The sequence below is a fragment of the Gekko japonicus genome, unplaced genomic scaffold (assembly GCF_001447785.1).
Source record: "Gekko japonicus isolate JY-2015 unplaced genomic scaffold, Gekko_japonicus_V1.1 scaffold1799, whole genome shotgun sequence".
NCBI lineage: Eukaryota > Metazoa > Chordata > Lepidosauria > Squamata > Gekkonidae > Gekko > Gekko japonicus.
Window position 1 is genome coordinate 204,329 of NW_015162004.1, and position 22,189 is coordinate 226,517.

A 22,189-nucleotide genomic window follows, 5' to 3' on the forward strand; every position below is an offset into this window, starting at 1 on the left:
GGCAGCAAATTATTTCAGCTCCGTGCTGGAACAAACATAATATCCTGGATGAATTATTCCTGCATTGTCAAGGCATTGTCTCAACAACAGGTTAGCAGAGATATATGAGATGGGCAAAATAACGGCACTAGGAATATTTGCAGACGACTCTGGAACGCATTACCTTACCTGTAAAAAATGCCCCAAGGGCAAGGAGTATGTAGACAAGCTGGTCACGCAGCTGCATTTCTGGTTCTCCTTTCGGCTGGTCCTTCGTCTCTCCCGGCTGCTGTTTCCCTCTCTGTTATAGGCGCTGCAGCTCTGATAACTTGTGAAATTTTTGGCTCGCTTCACAAAGCTAGTTATTGGCAAACCCCACCCAGAGAAAGCAGCTGAGTTTTGGGAAATGACAAACTCCATTGGGCAATCAGATTAGGGAGAGGGCCAGAGTTATGTGACCACCAGGTATAGAGGAATCCAGACGGGGGGGGGGAGGGGGGAGAGGGAAAACCCAGACTTCTTTAAGGAAGGAAGTGAAGAAAGTTCAATGGGGAAATCCCCGGTTTGGATAAATATGAAATTTCAGAATTCGGAAATTCTGGAGGATTGTTATTGGGGGGAGGGTGCAGGATGGGACCACAGCCTTGCAAGCCAGTGATGCTAACGTGATCTGCGGCCACGTAGGTGCCTCCCCGTTCTTCCCCCTCCGCTCATATTTGTTTTTCAACATTACATTATTAACACAGCTAGACTGAGCAGAACTTCCTCATTTTTTTGACACAAAAGAAAAGAAAAGCGCAGCGGACAGGAATGCTTTTGGAAACAGGGTGGGTGTTACCTAGCCAACCACCAGCCCGCAATTTCTCAGGAAAACGAAAGCACGGGATTTACTTTAGCTGTGCCCCCCTAGGAAGTTTGTGTATTCTGACTCAAAGCTCTGTCCTTCATACATCCCGATTATTTCTTCCCCAGTTGGGTCCCAAGTCCAGATTCCAGCTCATGTTTGAATAGCGAAAGGGTCAGCGCAGGCCTCCTCCCACCCAGAGGTTGTTTTTGAGCAAAAAAAAAAAATCACCACATTTTTGCATTATCTGCAACCCCCCTCCCCCGACACACACCACAGGGAGGTGTCAAAGAATGAGAAAGCATGAAGGGATGGCGGCACCTCTAAGGTGGAAGTTCACAGCACGACCAGTTGGCTGGAAATGCTTACCTTGCACAATGAGAGTGACCAGGGCTATAATCTGCCACAGAATTCCAGATTCAGAGTACCAAATCTTTCCTCTCTGGTTCTGGCTGTGGCTACCTGGTCACGCTTTGCTCGTCTTCAGAGGCATATGGTAGCTTCACATGCACTGAGCAATGCTCCCTCTAAGCTGTGGAGTCTTTTGAGCAAAAATCCTACTTTGTTAGCTTGTTGTTGTTGTTCAGTCGCACAGTCGAGTCCGACTCTTCGCAACCCCATGGACCAGCTCCCGCCAGGCTCTCCTGTCTTCCGCTGTCCTCTGAAGTTGGCTCAATTTCATGTTCGTTGCGTCGCTGACACTGTCCAACCATCTCATCCTTTGCCGTCCCGTCTTCTTTGACCTTCAATCTTTCCCAGCATCAGGGTCTTCTCCAGTGAGTGCTCCCTTCTCATTTGGTGGCCAAAGTATTTGAGCTTCAGTTTCATTATCTGGCCTTCCAGGGAACAGTCAGGGTTGATTTCTTTGAGGATTGACTGATTTGATCTTCTTGCAGTCCAAGGGACTCTCAAGAGTCTTCTCCAGCACCATAGTTCAAAAGAATCTATTCTGCGGCGCTCGGCCTTCCTTATAGTCCAACTCTCGCAGCCATACATGACTACTGGGAATACCATTGCTTTGACCATGCGGACTTTTGTTAGCGGGGTGATGTCTCTACTTTTTATCATGCTGTTTAGGTTCGCCATTGCTTTCCTCCCAAGGAGCAGGCGTCTTTTAATTTCATGGCTGCTGTCACAGTCTGCGGTGATCTGGGATCCCAGGAACGTGAAGTCTGTCACTTTGTTAGTTACTGACATTAAAGTTGTGAGCGAGCAATTTGGCTACTGCATCGATTAGTTTGCTCTGGAGCCATCCTTTCCTGAGGATGTGTGAGCTGGGGGCTAAAAGACTGTGAGCTAGCTCACACTAACTCAGCTTAGAGGGAACACTGGCACTGCGATGGAACTCTGGCACTGAAAACAGATTCTGAGGTTTTGAATACGCCTGAAGCTGCCTTATACTGAATCTGACCATTAGTCCATCAAGGTCAGTACTGTCCACTCCGACTGGCAGCAGCTCTCCAAGTTCTTCGGCAGACGTCCTTCATATCACCTATCGCCAGATCATTTTATCTGGAGATGCTGGGGATCAAACCTGTCGGGTGAACCTGCCATAGTAAGGGATGTTTTGCCTGGTTGGGGGTCTGAGGAATTGAGACTGCGGGTGGGGGGTTGTGTCTGTGTCCACAAAGAACTTGCGTGGAATTCAGCCGAGCTGTAAGCTCGGATGGAAGTAAACAGTCCTTTTCTGATTGTCCGTTTAATTAACAATGTGACTGTTGAACTTGAACTGCCTAAAAATCTGCAACAAGTCCATCCTGTGTTTCACTTTTCTCTCCTCAGGAAGGATCCCAGAACTAATGCCCGGTTCCCGGCCCAGGCCCGACCCCCACCCCCCGTGATGGTGGATGGCCAGCCGCACTATGAAGTGGCCCAAATTGTGGACTCTAAAATGAAACGTGACCAATTGTATTATCTGGTTGAGTGGGTGGATTTTGGGCCTGAACATCGGGAGTGGGTCAAAGCGTCAGATGTACGAGCCCCTTGTTTGGTTTCCAAGTTAAGAACATAAGAACATAAGAGACGCCAATGTTGGATCAGGCCAAAGGCCCAACACTCTGTCACACAGTGGCCAAAAATACCAGGTGCCATCAGGAGGTCCACCAGTGGGGCCAGGACATTAGAAGCCCTCCCACTGTTGCCCCCCCCCAAGCACCAAGAAGACAGAGCATCACTTGCCCCAGAGTCCCTATCTATACCTTGTGGCTAATAGCCACTGATGGACCTCTGTTCCATATGCCTATCTAATTCCCTTTTGAAGCCGTCCATGCTTGTACCCACCACCACTTCCTGTGGCAGTGAATTCCATGTGTTAATCACTCTTTGGGTGAAGAAGTACTTCCTTTTATCCGTTCTAACCCGACCGCTCAGCAATTTCATGGAGTGCCCACGAGTTCTTGTATTGTTAGAAAGAGAGAAAAGTACTTCTTTCTCTACCTGTTCTTTCCCATGCATAATCTTATAAACCTCAATCATGTCACCCCTCAGTCGTCTTTTCTCCAAGTTAAAGAGCCCTAAGCGCCTTAACCTTTCCTCATAGGGAAAGTGTTCCAACCCTTTTATCATTCGAGTTGCCCTTTTCTGCACTTTTCCCAAAGCTATAATATCCTTTTTAAGGTGTGGTGACCAGAACTGCACACAGTAGTCCAAATGAGGTCGCACCATTGATTTGTATAGGGGCATTATGATATTGGCTGATCTGTTTTCAGTTCCCTTCCTAATAATCCCCAGCATAGCATTGGCCTTCTTTATTGCAGTCACACACTGTCTCGACATTTTCAGTGAGTTATCCACTACAACTACAACCATTCCCATTTCCCGGAGAAGCCGGGGGGAGGGGTCTTGGGGGCGCAGGATGTTGGGTGAACCCACCATAGTAAGGGATGTTTTGCCTGGCTATACTTTTTTCCTTCCAGCATATCTAATTGGCCTTGAGCTACTAAGCTCCTTGGGCGCGAGAATGCTGCGCCTCCCTACTCCCATCCCAAGCCGTTATGCTTTTCCCCGCGCTCTTGTGTATTAGCCCGCACTTCTCTGTAATGTCTTATTGGCCCTAGGAGGTCAGAGGGTCCTATACGAAACCTGTATAAGTATGTGCACCATTTTGAATTGCCTTATTTCTGACTTAGAAGTCCATGGTATTCCATTCTCTGATCAATAAACCTTTTCTTACTTAAGGACTGGCAGTTGATACTGAGTTATTGGTAAGCCTGACAGAGCCTAGGACCTTCTGCATGCCAAGCAGAGATTTGTCCGCTGAGCCACAGCCCCTCCCCAGACAATCAGCACTCATGCAAAGTTCTGACCCTTCGATATGGTGAGCCTTCGGGGTAGGGCAGGATATAAATCCAAAGATAGATAGATAGATAGATAGATAGATAGATAGATAGATAGATAGATAGATAGATAGATAGATAAATCAGCACAAACAACATTTAACAGAGATTTTAAAAATTATTATTATGTATCATGGAGATTAGAAACTTGGCAACACCGGCCAGGAAGAATTCTAGGTAACAGTGAAAGTGAGGATTTTTTTTTGGGGGGGGGAGGAATCACTGCAGAGGGATAAATCTCAAGGATCCCGCTAGATGGTGCCGTAGCCAATCCTGTACTTGAAACAGACTGATGTAGAAATCTCGTGGTTTCTGACCCCGCTTGGGTGCTTCCCGAATTCTGTGTCCAGTCTCCATGCTTTTCCCCTTCTTTTCACAAGGATCAAATGTCCCCCAGCTGATCACACCCACCTGCAAGGAGAGAAGAGGGCTAAAATGGCCATCTACAGTTCACAAGAACAGAAGGATCAAAGGTCATTGCGCAAGATCTGTCCACAGAATTCATATTTTGTTCAAACACTGCCCGGCAATAGTGAAATGTGTAAAACAGAGGCAGACTCGCCAAACAAGAAAACAGCAATTGCAAACCTACTTTGGGGAAATAGATATGAAGTCCACACAGCTACTGACTATGTAATTATTGAGTGAGATATAGGGGAATACTATAACTGAAGTGGCTTTAAGATTATCAGCTGCAACCAGCCAGTATAACAACAGCAACTACTACTACTACTACTATTACTACTTCTGTATGGCATTGCATGTAGTATAGCCAGGAAATCCGAAGATTGTCTGGCATTCTAGCTCATCAGCATCATGCACCACTAGGTGGCGAGCTAGACTTATTTTGGGGGCTGAGAGAACTCTGAAACAGCTGTGACGGACCCAAGGTCACCCAGCTGGGTTCATGTGGAGGAGTGCAGAATCGAACCCAGTTCTCCAGATCTTAACCACTACACCACACTGGCTCTCGCCAGTATAATGAAGTGCACTAACTCATGGTCAGAAGCTATATATCTTTGAATGCCAGATATTGGAACCAACATGAATGGGATATGCAGGACCGTTCTGATGTGAATACCTTTTGCCAGACTTGCTCATATGGGAAATTCTTTCCAGCCAGCCTGATCCTGCCCAGGAAGCCTTATACATTTTGCTCCCCGCAACAGCTGGTTACATCACCTCCCAATGCCATTTTCTCGGCCTAAAATGTTTTTAAGGAACAGTGATGGGGTGAGGACTGATGGTGTCCTGGGGCGGGGAGTGATGATGTCACTGGATGGGAGCTGATGACATCATGGGGTGAAGCATGGGTTGGCCCACTTAGCTTCAATCAAGGACGAATCTGGCCCGTTTGACTATTTGAACTCAATCAATGTGTTATGTTCACATGGAGACCTAAGTGAAATGGTCAGGTAACCAGAAGACCCTTTGGAATATCATCTTGTTCTCGCTTGTAAAAGCAAGTGGGGCAACAGTGGGAGACCACCAGAGGTTTGCTTACCTGGAAGTATCGGGCTCGCCTCTCTACGAACAAGGACCCCCCAGATTCACCTGTGAAAAGAGGAGTGGTAGAAGCCAACATAAGCCCTGCCACCTCGGACCTCCTTAACCCCCAGAGAGGAAATCAGTCCCAATTGTATTCATAGACCTCACAAACTTGCCAGTGCTTAACGCCTGGATTAAATCACATTTCCGAGTCTTGGTTACAAGGAAGGAGACTAAACCCTGTTTATTATGGCATTTACATGTCACACAGTCCATTGAAGCAGAAGAATCTTGCCTTCCGTCTCAATAGCAGCGTGAAGGGAAAGGGGGATAAGGTTGCCAACCTCCAGGTGCTGGCTGGAGATCTCCTGGGATTGGAACTGGAGATCAGTTCACGTGGAGAAAATGGTCACCTCAGGAGCTGGACTCTGTGGCACTAGACCTCGTTGGTGTCCCTCCCCTCCCCAAACCATGCCGTCTCCAGGCTCCACCCCCAAAATTTCCAGATATTTCCCAACTCGGAGCTGGCAAACTTTGGGAGGGAGCATGTGAGCCTGACCATTAACTAACAGGTTCTTACTTGTGATGGTGTCTAAACTGAGAGACCGTGGTGGCTCTAACTGCAATTTTAATTGTAAACTATTACTTAGCTGCTTTAAATTTTATTGTTTCAATAATATGGTGTTAAGTAGATCAAAGTGGGCAGCCATGCTGGCCTGAAGCCACAGAACAAAGTTGGAGTCCAAACATGGCACCTCTAAGGCCAACAAAGTTTTATTCAAGGTATGAGCATTCGTGTGCAGGCACACTTCCTCAGACAATGCAATGGAATTACAGATCAGAGTGGTCTATATAGAGCGGGTGGCTTGTTAAAGTAGCATGCAAAATGGTGATAACCAGAAACCCAGCTTGTCATTCTTTTTATCTGTTTAAAAACACTTCACTATTTTGCATGCTAATTTTAACAAGCCACCCGCTATATGTACAACTACGATCTGAAATTCCATTTCATTGTCTGACGAAGTCTCTGTGCGCACGAAAGCTCACTCCTTGAATAAAACTTTCTTGGTCTTAACGTTGCCCCTGCCTTCGAACTTTGTTCCATGGTGTTAAGTACTTTGTATTTTATTTTACAACCCCCTCCCAACCACCCATCTTAATGGGGATAAATATGCCTTTCTAATGTAACAGAACAACCTTTGCAAACCGCATCCTCCACCACACCGTTCCCATCTCCTCCGCTACACAGGAATCGGTCAGTCACGACTTCAGAGATGTTGGCCACTTTGGAGTACAGCTTGTGTTGGACAGCGGCAGAAATGCACTTCGGGCGCTGCAAGGAAGCAAGGGATGCACAGACAGGATGTCAGATTCTTGCAGATCTGCATACCGTTAAGTCAGCAAATGCAAAGGGGCCGTGAAGTACAAATGCCCCATCATTCTGTGGCACGAGCCATTGCAAATCAACCCCAGTGTCTACAGTGGAGCTGCCAGTTTCTTTGTCATCAGGATCAGTGTCTGCATAATCCACAGCTTCTCAGTTTTAATTTTCATTTTGAGCGTCATGGTCTTCAGAAAACAGGAAGTTTGGCAGGAACTGAAACAAACTTCTCAACTTTTTAAACTTTTGAGTTTGTTCCTTGATTGTGTGTGTGTGTGTGTGTGTGTGTGCGTGCGCAAGTGTAGGGTGTACTTTCATGCATTCACTGGTTTGCTTCATCTGATGCAGTAACTGGAGTAATGGGAAGGACGTTAGAAGGACAGGGGGTCAACAGGGTGTGTTGCACAAAAGCCCAGCTACCACATGGCGGACACGGGATGTTTGGCGTACTCCCAGACTGTGCTTCTGGACCGAAATACCTGAAGGTGTTCAGTATCCTGCAATATTTGAAGGTGCTTTTCCAACATCATCTTCAGAGTGTTGTCTGCTTGAGTATTCTAGTCAAATGCAGCAGCGCTGCTACCATTGCTGGGGCTCTTTTTGTAACAGGAACTCCTTTGCATATTAGGCCACACAACCCTAATGTAGCCAATCCTCCAAGAGCTTACAGAGCTCTTCTTACAGGAGCTACTGTAAGCTCTTGGAGGATTGGCTACATTAGGGGTGTGTCACTTAATATGCAAATGAGTACCTGCTACAAAAAGAGCCTTGGAAAACATCGGCTCCAAGCCTGTGGTGTGGACTGAGAACTTATTTGTGGGACTCGGGACTCTGTACTCAGGGCAACGTCTCATTTAAACTGGTGTGCTCCCTGTGCAAAACAGCTTCAGGTTTAATTATAAGGGCCTGACTACACATGACGTTTCCCTTGCATCCACCCCAGTCTTTCTCTGGTCCATGTGATCAGATGTGGGCGGTGAAGTCTGTGCTGGGAACTTGATTACCAGGTACACATCGGCCTGATCTGGGTTGGAACTAGGGCCTCCTATCAGCAGCCCTAGCTGCCTGCCGCCACTCCAAGTGGCGGAGGGGGGGAAAGCAAGTGCCCTCTGTGCTGCTACATCACTTCTAGGGAAAAACCGGATGTAGGGTAGTTCTAGGAATCACCAGAAACCATAGAGCTTTTACCATAGAGCTTCCAGCAGTTCCTAGAGATACCCTACGTCACTTCTGGGTTTTCCTTGGAAGTGACCTACTGGCACAGAAGATGTTGCCTTTCCCTCCGGTTGCCTGGCATAGCTTAGTAACCCTAGTTAGAACCCTGGCACACAGGGTGAGGGTGCTGAAGCCTCTCCCCCAGCACTGTTTCCCCGACTTGAAACAGCCCTGAAGGGACAGACTAATCACCCTCTTGGGGGTTGGTTCTACATCACCTGATGGGATACACCTAGATTTCCACAGTGGGGCAACCAGTGGCTGTTGGGGGCTTTTTTCAGGTTGGGGAAATGAAATGTGGGGGGAGCTGAAGCCCTCCTCTCCCTGCCCCTCTCCCTGTGTGCTGTGGTCCTAACACAAACCAGGCCAGCACATGCCTGGGATGGAATTACATTGCCAGCACGAAACCTGCAATGTGCATCTGATCATGTCGAAAACATACATGTAGTTAAGAAACGCCAGGGCTTTTTTTGTAGAAAAAGCCCAGCAGGAACTCATTAGCATAATAGGCCATACCCAACAGCAGGGACTCATTAGCATATTAGGCCACATCCACGACAGCACAGCTTACTAGCATGTTAGGCCACACCCCCATGTTACCAGAAGTGCGGTCATCCAGCCACACCCACCTTTTGCTTCTTATTCTGTTGACCTTGTTTGTTGTCAAAACCCAGGGCTTTTTTTTTGTAGCAGGGACTCCTTTGCATGTTAGGCCACACACCCCTAATGTAGCCAATCCTAATGAGTTCCTGCTGTTGGGTGTGGCCTGTTATGCTAATGAGTTCCTGCTGGGCGTGGCCAACTTGGGAGCCAGCCGGAACTCCGTTCCTGTGCGTTCCTGCCCAAAAATAGCCCTGAGAAACGCATGGGTGGCAACTGGGTTTATCTCCACTTTTTCCTTTTCAAGACTTGGGGGCGGGGGGGCAGGACTCCCCCCCCCCCAGGACTCCACATTTCTAATTATTTCTCAGACTCCCACAATCAGGAAACAACGTGCTTACGCTTTTCTTTGTCTTGATCAGTACGTTCATCCTCTCGTTGTCCAGGGATACAAACTGTGCGGGCACCTTCTCGAAACTCAGCAGGTCCAACTCTACAAAGCGGAAATGGGCAGATGTAGTGTGAGGGTTTCTCGTGGGGGGGTGAGTCAGTAGGCAGCCTCCATTCAGCACTAAGCAGCTCCCGCCTGGTCACACCTCCAGGACGGGCCATCAAGACAAGATCAGGCTAGCCTGGGCCGTCCAGGTCAGGGCAGCTGAGTATTGGCGTGTGAGCATCACTGACAGCCCCCGTGTGGTGTCGTAGTTACAGAGCACGACTAAGATTGCTTCCACCTTGCCTTCCCTCCATGCAGACTGATCCTTGACATGCGTCTGGATCTCATGCTGCAATGCTCCCTCTAAGCTGTGGAGTCTCGTGAGCAAAGATTCCCCTTTTTGTGAGCTACCGGCATTAAAGTGGTACGCGAGCGATTTGGCTGCTGCATGCATTCGTTCGCTCTGGAGCCATCCCTTCCTGAGCCAAGACTAAAATGGGTGAGCCAGAGGCTAAAAAACGGTGAGCTGGCTCACACTCGCTCAGAGGGAACACTTGTATTCTATTCAAAAAAGAGGATTCTCCCCCCCCCTCCCACCACAAATGAGGCATTCTGTTTTTATTATATGGGCTCATCCTCCCAGCTTCTCTTGCAATGGACTATTGAGCCATCCTGGACAACGATGCTGACTCGGAGTTATTAGAATACACGTTAACCCTAACCCACCAAGCTGTGTCAAAATTCCAAATGTGCCCTAGGGTTGCCAGGTCTTACCCGTATCCCGGTGGGGGGCTCCAGCCCAGCTCCTGGGGTCTTCTGGCAAAAGTGACATCATCACACCAGGCACATTGTTCAGGGGACGCTCTGGCATTTGGGTAAAGAACTCTATTGTCATCATAGAGTTTTTTACCCAAATGCTAGAGCGTCCCCCGCACAGCATGCCCATCATGATGATGTCACTTCTGGGTGGCCAGTTGGCCAGTGGCTGACTAGGGCCCCTGAAAGTGGGGAAAATCCCATCCCCATCAGAGGGATGCACTCACCGTGATCCTTGCAGGTTGCAGTCTCTGGCTTTTTCAGAGCTTTGTTGGCACCTGTGGTGCAGGGGAGACAGATTGGCCTGCAAAGAAGACATACGTTTTTGCAGCTGGCTTGGATGTTGCAGAAAAGGGCTGTGGGTAGGAATGTTAGAATGGTCCCCAGAAGGGAACGCAGAGAAGTGTAACCAAGGCCTGTAGGTAGGCCATGACTCTGTAGTAAATTCAACTCCCCAAGCATTTCAGCTTTCATTTAAAGAATAAAACGCAAGTTTCTAGCCCTTATTGAAGATATGCTTGAAACGCCTGCAAGGGATGCCAGCTTCTAGGGGAGACCTGGGGATCTCCCGGAATTACAGCTCATCTCCAGACTACAGAGATCAGTTCCCCTGGAGAAAATGGCTGCTTTGGAGGGTGGACTCTATGGCATTGTACCCCACTGAGGTGCCTATCCTCCCCAGGCTCCATCCCCAAATCTCCAGGAGTTTCTCAATCTGGATCTGGCAACCCTACCCCCCATCCCCCACCAGGGGGGACCTGGCAGCTCCAAAGAGTGGTTAACACATGGAATTCACTACCACAGGAAGTGGTGGCAGCTACAAGCATGGACAGCTTCAAGAGGGAATTGGATAAACATAATGGAGCAGAGGTCCATCAGTGGCTATTAGCCACAAGGTATAGGTAGGAACTCTCAGTCTGGGGCAAGTGATGCTCTGTATTCTTGGTGCTTGGGGGGGGGGGGCAACAGTGGGAGGGCTTCTAGTGTCCTGGCCCCACTGTTGGACCTCCTGATGGCACCTGGTATTTTTGGCCACTGTGTGACACAGAGTGTTGGACTGGATGGGCCACTGGCCTGATCCAACATTGGCTCCTCTTAGGTTCTTATGTAATGCCTGCTGAAACCACAGACGCCAGAGGAGTGGCTGAATAAGATTCCTGGTAGATGGGCGGGGGGCAGTCAGCATCCTGCACAATTCTTTGACCTTCCCCCAGACCAGCAGAAACAGAATTGTGCAAAGTAGGACACATGTATGCAAACAGGCATGATAGGACACAGAACACAGATTTCCTTGGTACAGGGTTGGGATTGCCCAACAACAGAATTTCAACATGTGTTGCACGGTAATAGTTAGCATTGCATTAGAGACGCAGAAGCATCTGGTCACTTTATTGGTCGAGAGGCTAACTGCAGGGCTGTATGTAGCACTTTCCCCAACCCCCAATGCCCTTTCCCACTGCTATTTACTCCACTGGATAAACTATACAAGGAACTTACAAGATAGGGTTGCCAGGTGTGGGTTGAGAAATACCTGAAGATTTGGAGGGGCAGAGCTTGAGGAAGGGTGGGGGGTTTGGGGAGGGGAGAGGAGGGACTTCAGTGGGGCATCATGCCATAGAGTCCACCTTCCAAAGTGGCCATTTTCTCCAGGGGAGCTGATCTCTGCTGCCTGGAGATCAGTTGTCATCCCAGGAGATCTCCAGCTGCCACCTGGAGGTTGGCAAGCAAACAGACAGAAACGATCTGTCATTCTGTTTATTTGTTTGCATAACTGCATTTGCTGTATTTCCATTCTTTGTGATTGCCGCCTGGGGACTGGCAAACCTATGACATGATTATAGGGTCAAAAAGGGCACCCGGTACCCCAGAAAACCATTGGAAGTCATGAAAACAGTGCAGGGAGAATTTCAGAGTGCCACAGTCCTGAGACTTCCCACAGTCTCTGTTTACCAAGGGAAAACATTCCGGAGATGTAGTTGTGGATTTCCCAGCATCTCATCTGCTGCAGGGGTGGACGGCTCCCTAAGGCCACTGGGAAACACCCAGGTAGGCTGACAGCCTGGGAGGCCACTACCTCCCCCTGCTGGGGCCAAGCCGGCCCAGGTGCCAACCCAGCACAAAGAGAGGGGAGGGCACAAGCCAGGAGTGCGAGGAAAGAGAGCTTGCCACAGCCAGGGATGTGCCCGGCCAGCCCGGTCTCTCCAGCCCTGCTGCGGCAAAGGATGTGATGCGCCGGCCCGGCCTCACCACTGCGAGGGTCGGGACGGGCCTACTAGCCTCCTCTCACCTGGTGAAGGACGGGTGCCCCTGGCTGCCCAACTTCGCCAGGGATCTCCCGTTCATGGCTGGCTGCCAGGGCTGCCAACATCCAGGTGGGGCCTGGATATCTCTTTTACAATTGATCTCCAGCTGACAGGGATCAGTTCCCCCAGAGAAGAAGAGAAGAAGAGGAGGAGATTGGATTTATACCTCGCCCTTCACTACCCAAAGGTATCTCAGAGTGGCTTACAAACTCCTTTCCCTTCCCCTCCCCACAACAGACACCCTGTGAGGTAGGTGGGGCTGACAGGAACTGCTCTTTTTCGAGAACAGCTCTTATCAGAACTACGACTTGCCCAAGGTCATCCAGCCAGGTGCAAGTGGAGGAGTGGGGAATCAAACCCGGTTCTCCAAGATTAGAGTCCGCGCACTTAACCACTACACCAAACTGGCTGCTTTGGAGGGTGGACTCTGTGGCATTCTCCCCTGCTGAAGTCCCTCCCCTCCCCAAACCCCGCCCTCATAAGAACATAAGAGATGCCAATGTTGGATCAGGCCAAAGGCCCATCCAGTCCAACACTCTGTGTCACACAGTGGCCAGAAATACCAGGTGCCATCAGGAGGTCCACCAGTGGGGCCAGGACACTAGAAGCCCTCCCACTGTTGACCCCCTCAAGCACCAAGAAGACAGAGCATCACTTGCCCCAGAGCCCCTATCTATACCTTGTGACTCCGCGCCCCCCCCCCCCCCCAAAATCTTCAGGTATTTCCCAACCCAGAGCTGGCAACCCTGGGCAGGCTCTCCCTTCCTTTTGAGGAAGGTAGGCCGGGGGAGGGGCCCTTTCCCAAGGTCGCCCTCCCCAATCCAGCCCTGATATGGTATGAATCTCGTGCTAGGCTTTCACTAGGACTGATCTCAGCAGCAAACAGACTTCACTATGGTAATAGCACAGTAGGGAAAAGGCACCATGCGCATGCTCAAAGGGATTGTGTCAAGTTAATTTCCTTTTTCAAAAAAACCAGACATTTCATATAACAAAGGAGAGGCACTCTGCTCATGCTCAGATGCACATACCCTTAGGGATGCCAGACCTTCCTGGTGGAGGTGGGGGTCCCCCGCTGCCAGGCCCCACGTCTCTGCCACCAATCGGCTGGCTGGGGGGACTTACCACAAAAAGAAGGGAGGAACACCTGACATTTTAGCGACATGCCTACGTGACTTCAATGTGACCCTGAAGTGATGTAGGCACGTCAAAGACATCAGGGCAGCGCTCTATATTTTGGGCAAAAACTCTATGGTAGAAGCCAATTCTACCATAGAGTTTTTGCCCAAAAACCAGAGTGTCGCCCCGACGTGCCTACCTCACTTCCAGGTCACGTGGGAAGTCACATGGGCACGTCTCTGAAACATCAGATGAAACTCCCTGCTCCCAGTATGCCCGCTCCCCATGCTCCACCAGCTGCCAGGAAGGACCAGGCAACACCACGTACACTGCTTTGAGCCACTTGGAAAAGAGGGGTAGGAAACGCACTAGATGGCTAGATCAATCCACTGAACTTGGGATGGCCGAATTTTTGAACACCAAGGCTTGCACATCTCCTCCCCGAGCACCCTGTTGGAATATGTAAGTATTCAGCATGTGTGAAGCACGGGTAACAATGTAAACAGATCATGCCAATCTAAAGTGACAGGAGTCAGAGTAACTGTCAGTCCAGGAAACCAGAGCAAACCGGTTCTGATGTCTTATCAGAGTGACTCAGCAGTGATATGATTGGTCATTATGTGTATATAACTGTGAATATACTGTACATTGGGTGCTGACTTGAATGTTGACTGCTTGGCGAAGCACTTTGATGGTGAGAGCTGTGTCTTGTAAATAAACTGCACTGTATATAGTTAACCACTAAACCTGAGTCTGTGTGGTGACTATAGTGGGATTTCAGCAGGGTGCAATTGGACTGCTACAATCCAACGATGACCTGGGGATGCAAGGAGCGCACTCCGCGACACGCCTGTGTCTCAGAGGCCACAGAGGGCCTTCTACATACAGCAGTTCAACCAGTGGGGCACCTTACCTGAGTTTCTGAGCCACCTGCATGGGTACGTCCAGTTCTAGCAGGGAGACGTCGTAGTCGTAGAATTCCTCGATGCCCTGGGCCACCTTAGCTCGGACGTTGTATAAGCCGTGGTCAATTCGTCTCTTTATTGGGAGTCCAGTCTTGTAAGCAGTCTTGTCAGCTGTGTTGGAGGGAGGGGAGAAAAAAGAATACTCCACTGGTTATGGGAAACCAGCCATGTACCCTGTGATCATTGGCCGGGATCTCCTTGGCAGCCCGTATTCAGTGAACATGGTAACATTCAGCCAAACCCTAGAGGGGTGGGGGGAGGAAAGGGTCTCTCTGGAGACCAGCTCTCCCCGCGGGGGGGGGGGGAGAGGAAATGGCTCAGGTTATGGTGGGGGAACAGATGACCCAGGAGGGGGAAGGTGAGTGTTGTTGTTGTTCAGTCGCACAGTCGAGTCCGACTCTTCGTGACCCCATGGACCAGCTCCCGCCAGGCCCTCCTGTCTTTCACCGTCCTCTGAAGTTTGCTCAATTTCATGTTGGTTGCATCTATGACACTGTCTAACCATCTCATCCTTTGCCGTCCCCGTCATCTTTGACCTTCAATCTTTCCCAGCATCAGGGTCTTCTCCAGTGAGTGCTCCCTTCTCCTTTGGTGGCCAAAGTATTTGAGCGTCAGTTTCATTATCTGGCCTTCCAGGGGACAGTCAGGGTTGATTTCTTTTAGGACTGACTGATTTGCTCTTCTTGCAGTCCAAGGGACTCTCAAGAGTCTTCTCTAGCACCATAGTTCAAAAGACTCTATTCTTCGGCGCTCGGCCTTCCTTATAGTCCAACCCATCTCAAACCCTGAGGCAGGGGTCTCTCAAGAGGGGCAAGGGTGTGGTTCCACCCAGAGGCAGTAGGGGGCTGTAGATCTTCCTAGTGAGGAAGGGGGGGTCTGTCTTGCTTCAGTGACCTTCAGACCGAGGAGACAGAGGGGCAAGTGTGCAGTCTTCTTGGTGAGGAAGAGAATCTGTCTGGCTTCAGTGATGCGCATGCTGAAGGAACGGAGGGAAAGGGTGAGGATCACATGGGAGTTCTTGAGTGCAGCAAGGCTAGTGTGGGCTCTGAGGAGCAAATAGCTGAGGGTTTGGGGGAACGGGAATGGTTCCTGGAGGAGGTCCAGAGCAATCTTAGGTCCGAAACCAGTTCTCCAAGTAGCTGCAGATCAGGAAGTGGGATTTTCTCTCTCAGAGGAAGCTGGTCTGGAAGCAGGGCAGACAGGAGCAATGCTCCCTCTAAGCTGTGAAGTCTTATGAGCAAAAATTCTGCTTTGTGAGCTACTGGCATCAAAGTTGTGAGCGAACCCTCTGAAGCCATCCTTCCTGAGCTAAGACAAAAATGTGTGAGCCGAAGGCTAAAAAACTGTGAGCTAGCTCACACTAACTCAGCTTAGGGGGAACACTGGACAGGAGTCCTGGGAAGCAGTTAGACAACTTGTGGTTCTTGAACAGGACAGAGAAAAAGTCATGGAGTTGAAGAAGAAGAGACTGGATTTATACCCCGCCCTTCATGCAGAGTCTCAGAGCGGCTTACAAACTCCTTCCCCTTCCCCTTCCCACAACAGACAACCTCTGAGGTAGGTGGGGGCTGAGAGAGCTCTTTCAAGAACTGCCCTTGAGAGAACAGCTCTTGACAGAACTACGGCTTGCCCAAGGTCATCCAGCAGCTGCAAGCGGAGGAGTGGGGGAATCAAACCCGGTTCTCTCAGATTAGAGTCTGCGCACTTAAACCACTGTCACCAAACTGGTGATGCATGACATTTCCTGCGCAGGGCAGCTGGGAATCATCGAGCCTAGGCTGAGGCTTCTTACAGGCCCAAGTTAACACTGGATATGAAAGACTGTTGTGAGTCCAACATGACTTGCCAGGGAGTGGGGCAAGAGTGGTTGCGAGGACAGGGCACCTGTGCAGTCCCCTCTGGTTCTGGGAGAATTTGGGAGGATGGGCAGGGGGCGGCTGGATCTTGGAAGGAACCGATGGGAAGAAAAGGTTCCCGAGGCTAAGAAGTCAGTGGTAGATTGCGCAGCATAATTTAGAGAACGGGCGAAAAAAGATAGTGAATGGCAAGAGAGAGTCTGGCTAAGGCCACAGTATATCAGAGCCGCTGGAATGATAAAACAGCTCTAGGCCTCTGCAGGGGTCATTTACTGCAGGAGCGCACAGGAGCGGAGCTCCAGCAGTAAAGAGTCCAGGGGGCGGGCACATGCAACAAGCCCCACCCCCTGCTCCCAGCAGCTCTCAGTCAGAGCAGGAAGCAGCCAGGTAAGTTGCAGAGGCCCCAACCCCAGGCCCCCAGTCCAAAACAGTCCAGTGGCACCTTTAAGACCAAGTTTTATTCAGGTACAAGCTCTCCCTCCTCTGCGAGGACAGATCTGCATGTTCTCCCCCCCCCAAAAAAAAAATAGCTAGCAATCCAAAACAGTCCCGTGGAGCCTGAGCGGTGGGTGTTGACTTCTGACACACTTCCGGTGATGTCAGGGGGTGTGGCATATGCAAATAAGTTATGCTAATGAGTTATGCTAATGAGCTCCTGCACCTCTTTTTCTACAAAATGACCCCTGGGTCTCTGACTTTTTGAGCTAGGCGGCAAGGTGATGGTTTTTCGGCCTTCAGGCACTGGCAAGCCGCTGACTGAATGGGGAGGGCCTTGTGTGCTTTTGGACTGGACAGGCAATGCTCTGTGGAAAGGTCAGGGAAGGAGGGGCTGGAGTGGCCAGCCAGTGGGTCTTTTCACGGCAGAAAGAGGAATTTCTTCCGGTGTGCCTCAGTGTGAGACTAGTTTCAGAAAGGAAAACAGATCTGAGTAGGCCTGGGACAGATGCGCGGTTCTTCTTCGCTTCATTCTGGCGTTGTGCTAAAAGAATGCTTGTGAACATTTTCTTTTTAATAAATTAAACGTTTGATGCTGGAAGTGGTTCTCTGTACCACACAGACCCCCCACGGTTTCTTCGGACATGCTATTTTAAAGGGGAGCCCCAGGAGGGGGGAAGGGAAGCGGTTGGCAACTGGCTATTCCCCCAGGGGCACACAAGGCATTCATCTGTCACCGTTGTAGCCAGGCACTGGGCTAGTGGGAGACACGGAGTCAAGGCCTCTGAGCTTGGAAGGGGAGCTGAGGGTCCTGATCCCTTCAGTGGGAAATCCTTATATTGATCAGGTGGTGGCAGCAGCTACTTGAGAGTAAAGGAAAAGCCTCTCCAGGGAGTTGGCAACCCCAGAATGGGCAAGGCAGAATGGAGCCTGCAGGTCAGAGCAGACACATTCTGCCACACACACGAAAGCTTGTACCCAGAGAATTAAACTTTGTTGGTTTTAAAGGTGCCACTGGAGTCCAATTTTGTTCTGCTGCTTCAGACCAGCACGGCTGCCCCACCAGAATATAAGATCAACCATGTTAGTGGTTGGGCTGGGGGTAAAAATAAGAACCTGGAACTGCAAATTCAGAACTGGGAACCAACTTCAGCTTTGTGGTAAGTGGCAGGAAGGGTGGTGCTTGGGGAACTTCTTTCTTGGTCAACAACTTTCTGGAATTATTGCAACAATTTCATTCACAGTGAGCATAAGAAATTAATGACACAGCAGTTTCTGGGTACGAAATGGCCCTGCTAGCACAGGCCAGGAAAATTATGCTGCATAGGCCAGGAAAATCCTCATATGCTGAGAGAACCCACACCGATAGTGGATGTTAGGATAAACTGAACCAAGGAACTGCTCTTAGGTCATTCACACACAAGTGGATTTGGGGTCTTGGCTTTTTTACTAGTGCTCTTTTCTGCAGAATCCACATGTTGTCGCTTTTTTGTCCTAGTTCTGCTCTGTCTCCATCCCCCTCCCTGGGCTGGGAGTGCTTTCTTAGCATCTTTCTCAAATCTGGATTGGTACAGTCTTTTTGGAAATGGTTGCTATGTGGACAGGAAGATGTGAATTTTTGCAAATCCTTCCCGATATGGTGTCGTGTTAAGCCCTGCACCTGACATTCTTCCCCCCACCACCACACCAGATAGGGGTTTTTTCGTGCTTTTTTTTAAAAAAACTGGGAATTACTAGATTGCCATCGTGCTATAATAATCAATTGCAAAAATTCACTAGTTCCTGTGCTCTGAGCCCCACGATAGTGGGGGAGAGCGGGATACAAATAGAAGAAATAAATAATACCTCTAGGTATTTCCCAGCCTGGAGCTGGACAACCCTACTTTTAGCCCCCAGCCCATCCAAAGACAAAGAGAAACCTAGTTTGGTGCTGGAAAGCGCTGTCAAGTCACAGCCATAGAATCATAGAGTTGGAAGGGACCTCCAGGGTCATCTGGTCCAACCCCCTGCACAATGCAGGGAATTCACAAAACCTCCCCCTCCACACCCCCAGTGACCTCTGTTCCAATTTATGGCAACTCCATAGTGTTTTCAAGGTAAGAAGAACAGAGCTGGTTTGCTGTTGCCTACTTTTGCACAGCAATCCTGGACCTCCATGGTGGAGTGTCTCCCATCCAAGTACTAACCAGAGCCAGCCCAGTTTAGCTTCCAAGACCTGGTGAGATCGGGCTCGCCTGGACCATTCAAGCCAGGGATTGAGACCTCACTTATCTCCCCAGAACTCCTGCAGCATCAAGAACCATGACCGGCATTCTCCTTTTGCTCCTTACCCAGAATGACTCTCCAGCTGAGAGTGTCGTTAAACTTGCTGAAGCAGTGAGCCGCTGTTAGGACCCATGTCTTTGAGATCAAGACACCCCGACAACTAGGTTCCCCCTGCGTCTGTCGTGAGAGAGACCAGTGAAGATGGTTCAGGACTGAGAAATGAAAGCAGTTTTTCATGCAGTGCACAGTAGACTTTGGAACTCACTGCCACAAGAGGTAGCGAGAGTACTGCTAGCTTAGGCTCAGACTAGACATTATTACTTTTAACAAACCGGGCTGAGAGGCTGCAGGAAACTGCCTTTTAAAGAGCCGCAGCGGGCCAATTCTGCTTGGGACTGTGACATGGGGAGAGGGAATCCTGCCTTCTACCACCCACCATTTCCACAAGCCAAATGGTCTGGGGGGGGGCATTATTTGCCCCCTTTTGAAGCTGCACACAGACCTAATTCAGTAAAAGTCTTAACATCTAGTTCAGGAGCCCCCAACCTTTTCGAGCCTACAGGCGCCTTTGGAATTTTGACATTAGGGTTGCCAGGCACCCCCATCGCTCCAGTGGGGGCATTGGGGGGGGCATTCTGGGAAAGGGCGTGGACGTGCCCCACGCCCTGCCCCCAAAAGCAACCACCCACCCAGCGGCCCCTCTCCCTCCCCTCCTGCTAGATTTAAAGGGCTTCAGCTGCTCAGTGGGGACCACGTGGCCCGCCGATCAGCTGGAGGGCCCTTTAAATCTAGCAGGAGGGAGAGGGGCGGTCGTGGACCACATGCTCGGCTCACAAAAAGACCCTTTAAAGGGTCTTTTGTGAGCGGGGTGGAGGCTGCAGTGCGTGGGGCTGCGAACTGAGTGCATGGCCCACAACCAACCCCCTCCCTCCAGCTGATTGGCGGGCCACGTGACCCCTGCCGATCAGCTGAAGCCCTTTACATCTGGCAGGAGGGGAGGGAGGGGGTGCCCGGGTGGCTGGTCACTCTTGGGGGCGGGGCTTGGGGGGCCCCTAGAATGCCCCACAAGTCCCCTGGCTGAGCAACGAAGGGACCTGGCGACCCTACACAGCTTACCTTCCGCCACACAGTGAAGATCCTTGTGCTGTGGTGGCAACCGCTGCCGAAGCAATCTCCAGTGGTCAAACCGAAGCTTTGCTGGGCAGAAGCTCCAGCTGGCCCCGCCCACTTTCTAAAAACACTCGGTGTCGGCTGGCACTATGTCCCAGGCAAGGTGTCGGCTGGCACTACGTTCTGGACCTCGATCTAGTTTGAGCCTTAGCTTATGTTAAAAGGTGATTAGATACATTCATGGAGGAAAGCGTTGCCAATTCCTGGAGATCTGGGGGTGGAGCCCGAGGAGAATGGGGTTTGGAGGAGGGAGGGGCCTCGGCATGGTACAATGTCATAAACCCTCCAAAGCTGCCTTTTCTCCAGAGAAACTGATCTTTGTAGTCTGGAGATCAGTCATCATTGCAGGAGAACTTCAGATCCCATATGCAGGTTGGCCACCGTAATGGAAGAAAGGTCCACCACTGGCCATTATTCATGGTAGCTAGATGGAACCTCCACTTTCAGAGGCAGTATGCTGAGCAGCAGCAAGGAGGGTGGGGGTCTGACGTCTCTCTCCCTGCTTGTCAACTTATGACTACAATAATTTTCATTTAAATGTAACAGAGATTGTACTGTTGGAGATCGGGGTGGGGGAGGGATTAAATATTCTCATACCTGGGAAAGGAACCAGCTTTACTTACAGTATGTTGGAGCATTATATGCCACGGTTGCTGTTGATCCCAACTGGCACTAGCGGAGTTGTTTGCCATACCACATAGATCCTTCAGATCTCTGGGATCTGACAGTGAGGGAAAGGAAAGGAGGCAAATTTATCCTCTGTGCATCTTGCTTTCTTACAAGCTGTACATAGGTACCGTTTCTTCATTCAGTTTCTATGGGGAAGCTGTTGGTTGCCACTGACAACCCATTGGTGCTGATGGATCGGGGTATCAAGCTTCAGTCAATTTATGGTAACCTAGCAGGGTTGCTGGGTCCCCTCGCTGTTGCGACAGGGGAACTTGGGGGTTGTTCTGGGGGTGGGCAGGATGTTCCACACAATGTCCCTGACGTGATGACCTCACCCGTAAGTGACGGCACTGTGTCAGTGACATCATGCGCAACGCTCTGGTTTTGGGGCAAAACTCTATGGTTTTTTTTCCCCGAAACCAGAGAGCCGCCATGCAGCATCACCAGTGTGATGTCACTCAGAAGTGACATCATAGCATTGGTGACGTTGCGTGATGATGTCCCTGTTTAGGGGTGGGGTTTCCCCCACCAGCCACCTGGCCAGTGGTGGATTGAAGCCACCAATAAGCAGAGGGGAACCCCTGCTAGGACCTGGGGGCTGGTAACCCTATGAACTCATAGGGTTTTCAAGGTAAGAGACATTCAGAGGTGGTTTGCCGTCGCCTGCCTCTATGAAGACACCCTGTGGTATTCCTTGATAGTCTCCCCACCCCAATATGAACCTGGACCGACCAACCCTGCTTAGCTTCCAAGATCTGAGATCAGGACAGCCTAGGCTATCCCGGTCAGAGCAAATGCTCTCCAGCATTTTCTGGGTTGCTTTTGCTAGATCTGTGGTAATTTTTTCACTTTAAGTGCTGTTGCATAAAATTGCCAGCTCTGGATTGGGAAATGTCTGGAGATTTGGGGGGTGGAGCCTGAAGAGGGCGGGGCTTGGGGAGGGGAGGAACTTCAATGGAGCATAATGCCATGGGGTCCGCCTTCCAAAGTGGCCATTTTCTCCAGGGGAACTGATCTCTGTTGCCTGGAGTTCAGTTGTAATGACCAGGAGATCTCTAGCCACCACCTCGAGGTTGGTAGCCCTACATGCTGCAGCATGAACTGACAAACAAAGTGCTGTTGAAGAATTTGAGGGATGTTGTCCCTTTAACATTTCCCCGTTTTACAGCCGCTTCCCTTTCCCTGGCTAATTACTTCCTTCTCTCTGGATGTAGTTCCTCTATGTCCGTGTGTCGTTTGTGTGTGTGTGTGTGTGTGTGTGTGTGTGTGTGTGAGAGAGAGAGAGAGAGAGAGAGAGAGAGAGAGAGCGAGAG

The 22,189-nt window shown here is 50.1% G+C and overlaps 2 protein-coding genes across 2 annotated transcripts in view; both read right to left on the reverse strand.

The window, feature by feature from the left end:
- The window catches only part of CFB (complement factor B), a 50,504-nt gene extending 50,186 nt beyond the window's left edge, over nucleotides 1–318 (reverse strand). Inside the window, exon 1 of the mRNA XM_015405458.1 lies at nucleotides 169–318. Within this exon, the coding sequence (XP_015260944.1) occupies nucleotides 169–226 (58 nt within the window). The 5' untranslated portion in view covers nucleotides 227–318. The remainder of the gene's footprint in view (nucleotides 1–168) is intronic.
- Nucleotides 319–4,357: 4,039 nt separating this feature from the next.
- LOC107105482 (complement C2-like) overlaps nucleotides 4,358–22,189 on the reverse strand; it is a 48,413-nt gene continuing 30,581 nt past the window's right edge. Inside the window, exons 11-18 of the mRNA XM_015405459.1 lie at nucleotides 20,831–20,928; nucleotides 19,103–19,214; nucleotides 14,430–14,592; nucleotides 10,322–10,398; nucleotides 9,244–9,335; nucleotides 6,844–6,979; nucleotides 5,663–5,712; nucleotides 4,358–4,569 (exon numbers count right to left, since the gene is read on the reverse strand). Of these exons, the coding sequence (XP_015260945.1) occupies nucleotides 4,378–4,569; nucleotides 5,663–5,712; nucleotides 6,844–6,979; nucleotides 9,244–9,335; nucleotides 10,322–10,398; nucleotides 14,430–14,592; nucleotides 19,103–19,214; nucleotides 20,831–20,928 (920 nt within the window). The 3' untranslated portion in view covers nucleotides 4,358–4,377. The remainder of the gene's footprint in view (nucleotides 4,570–5,662; nucleotides 5,713–6,843; nucleotides 6,980–9,243; nucleotides 9,336–10,321; nucleotides 10,399–14,429; nucleotides 14,593–19,102; nucleotides 19,215–20,830; nucleotides 20,929–22,189) is intronic.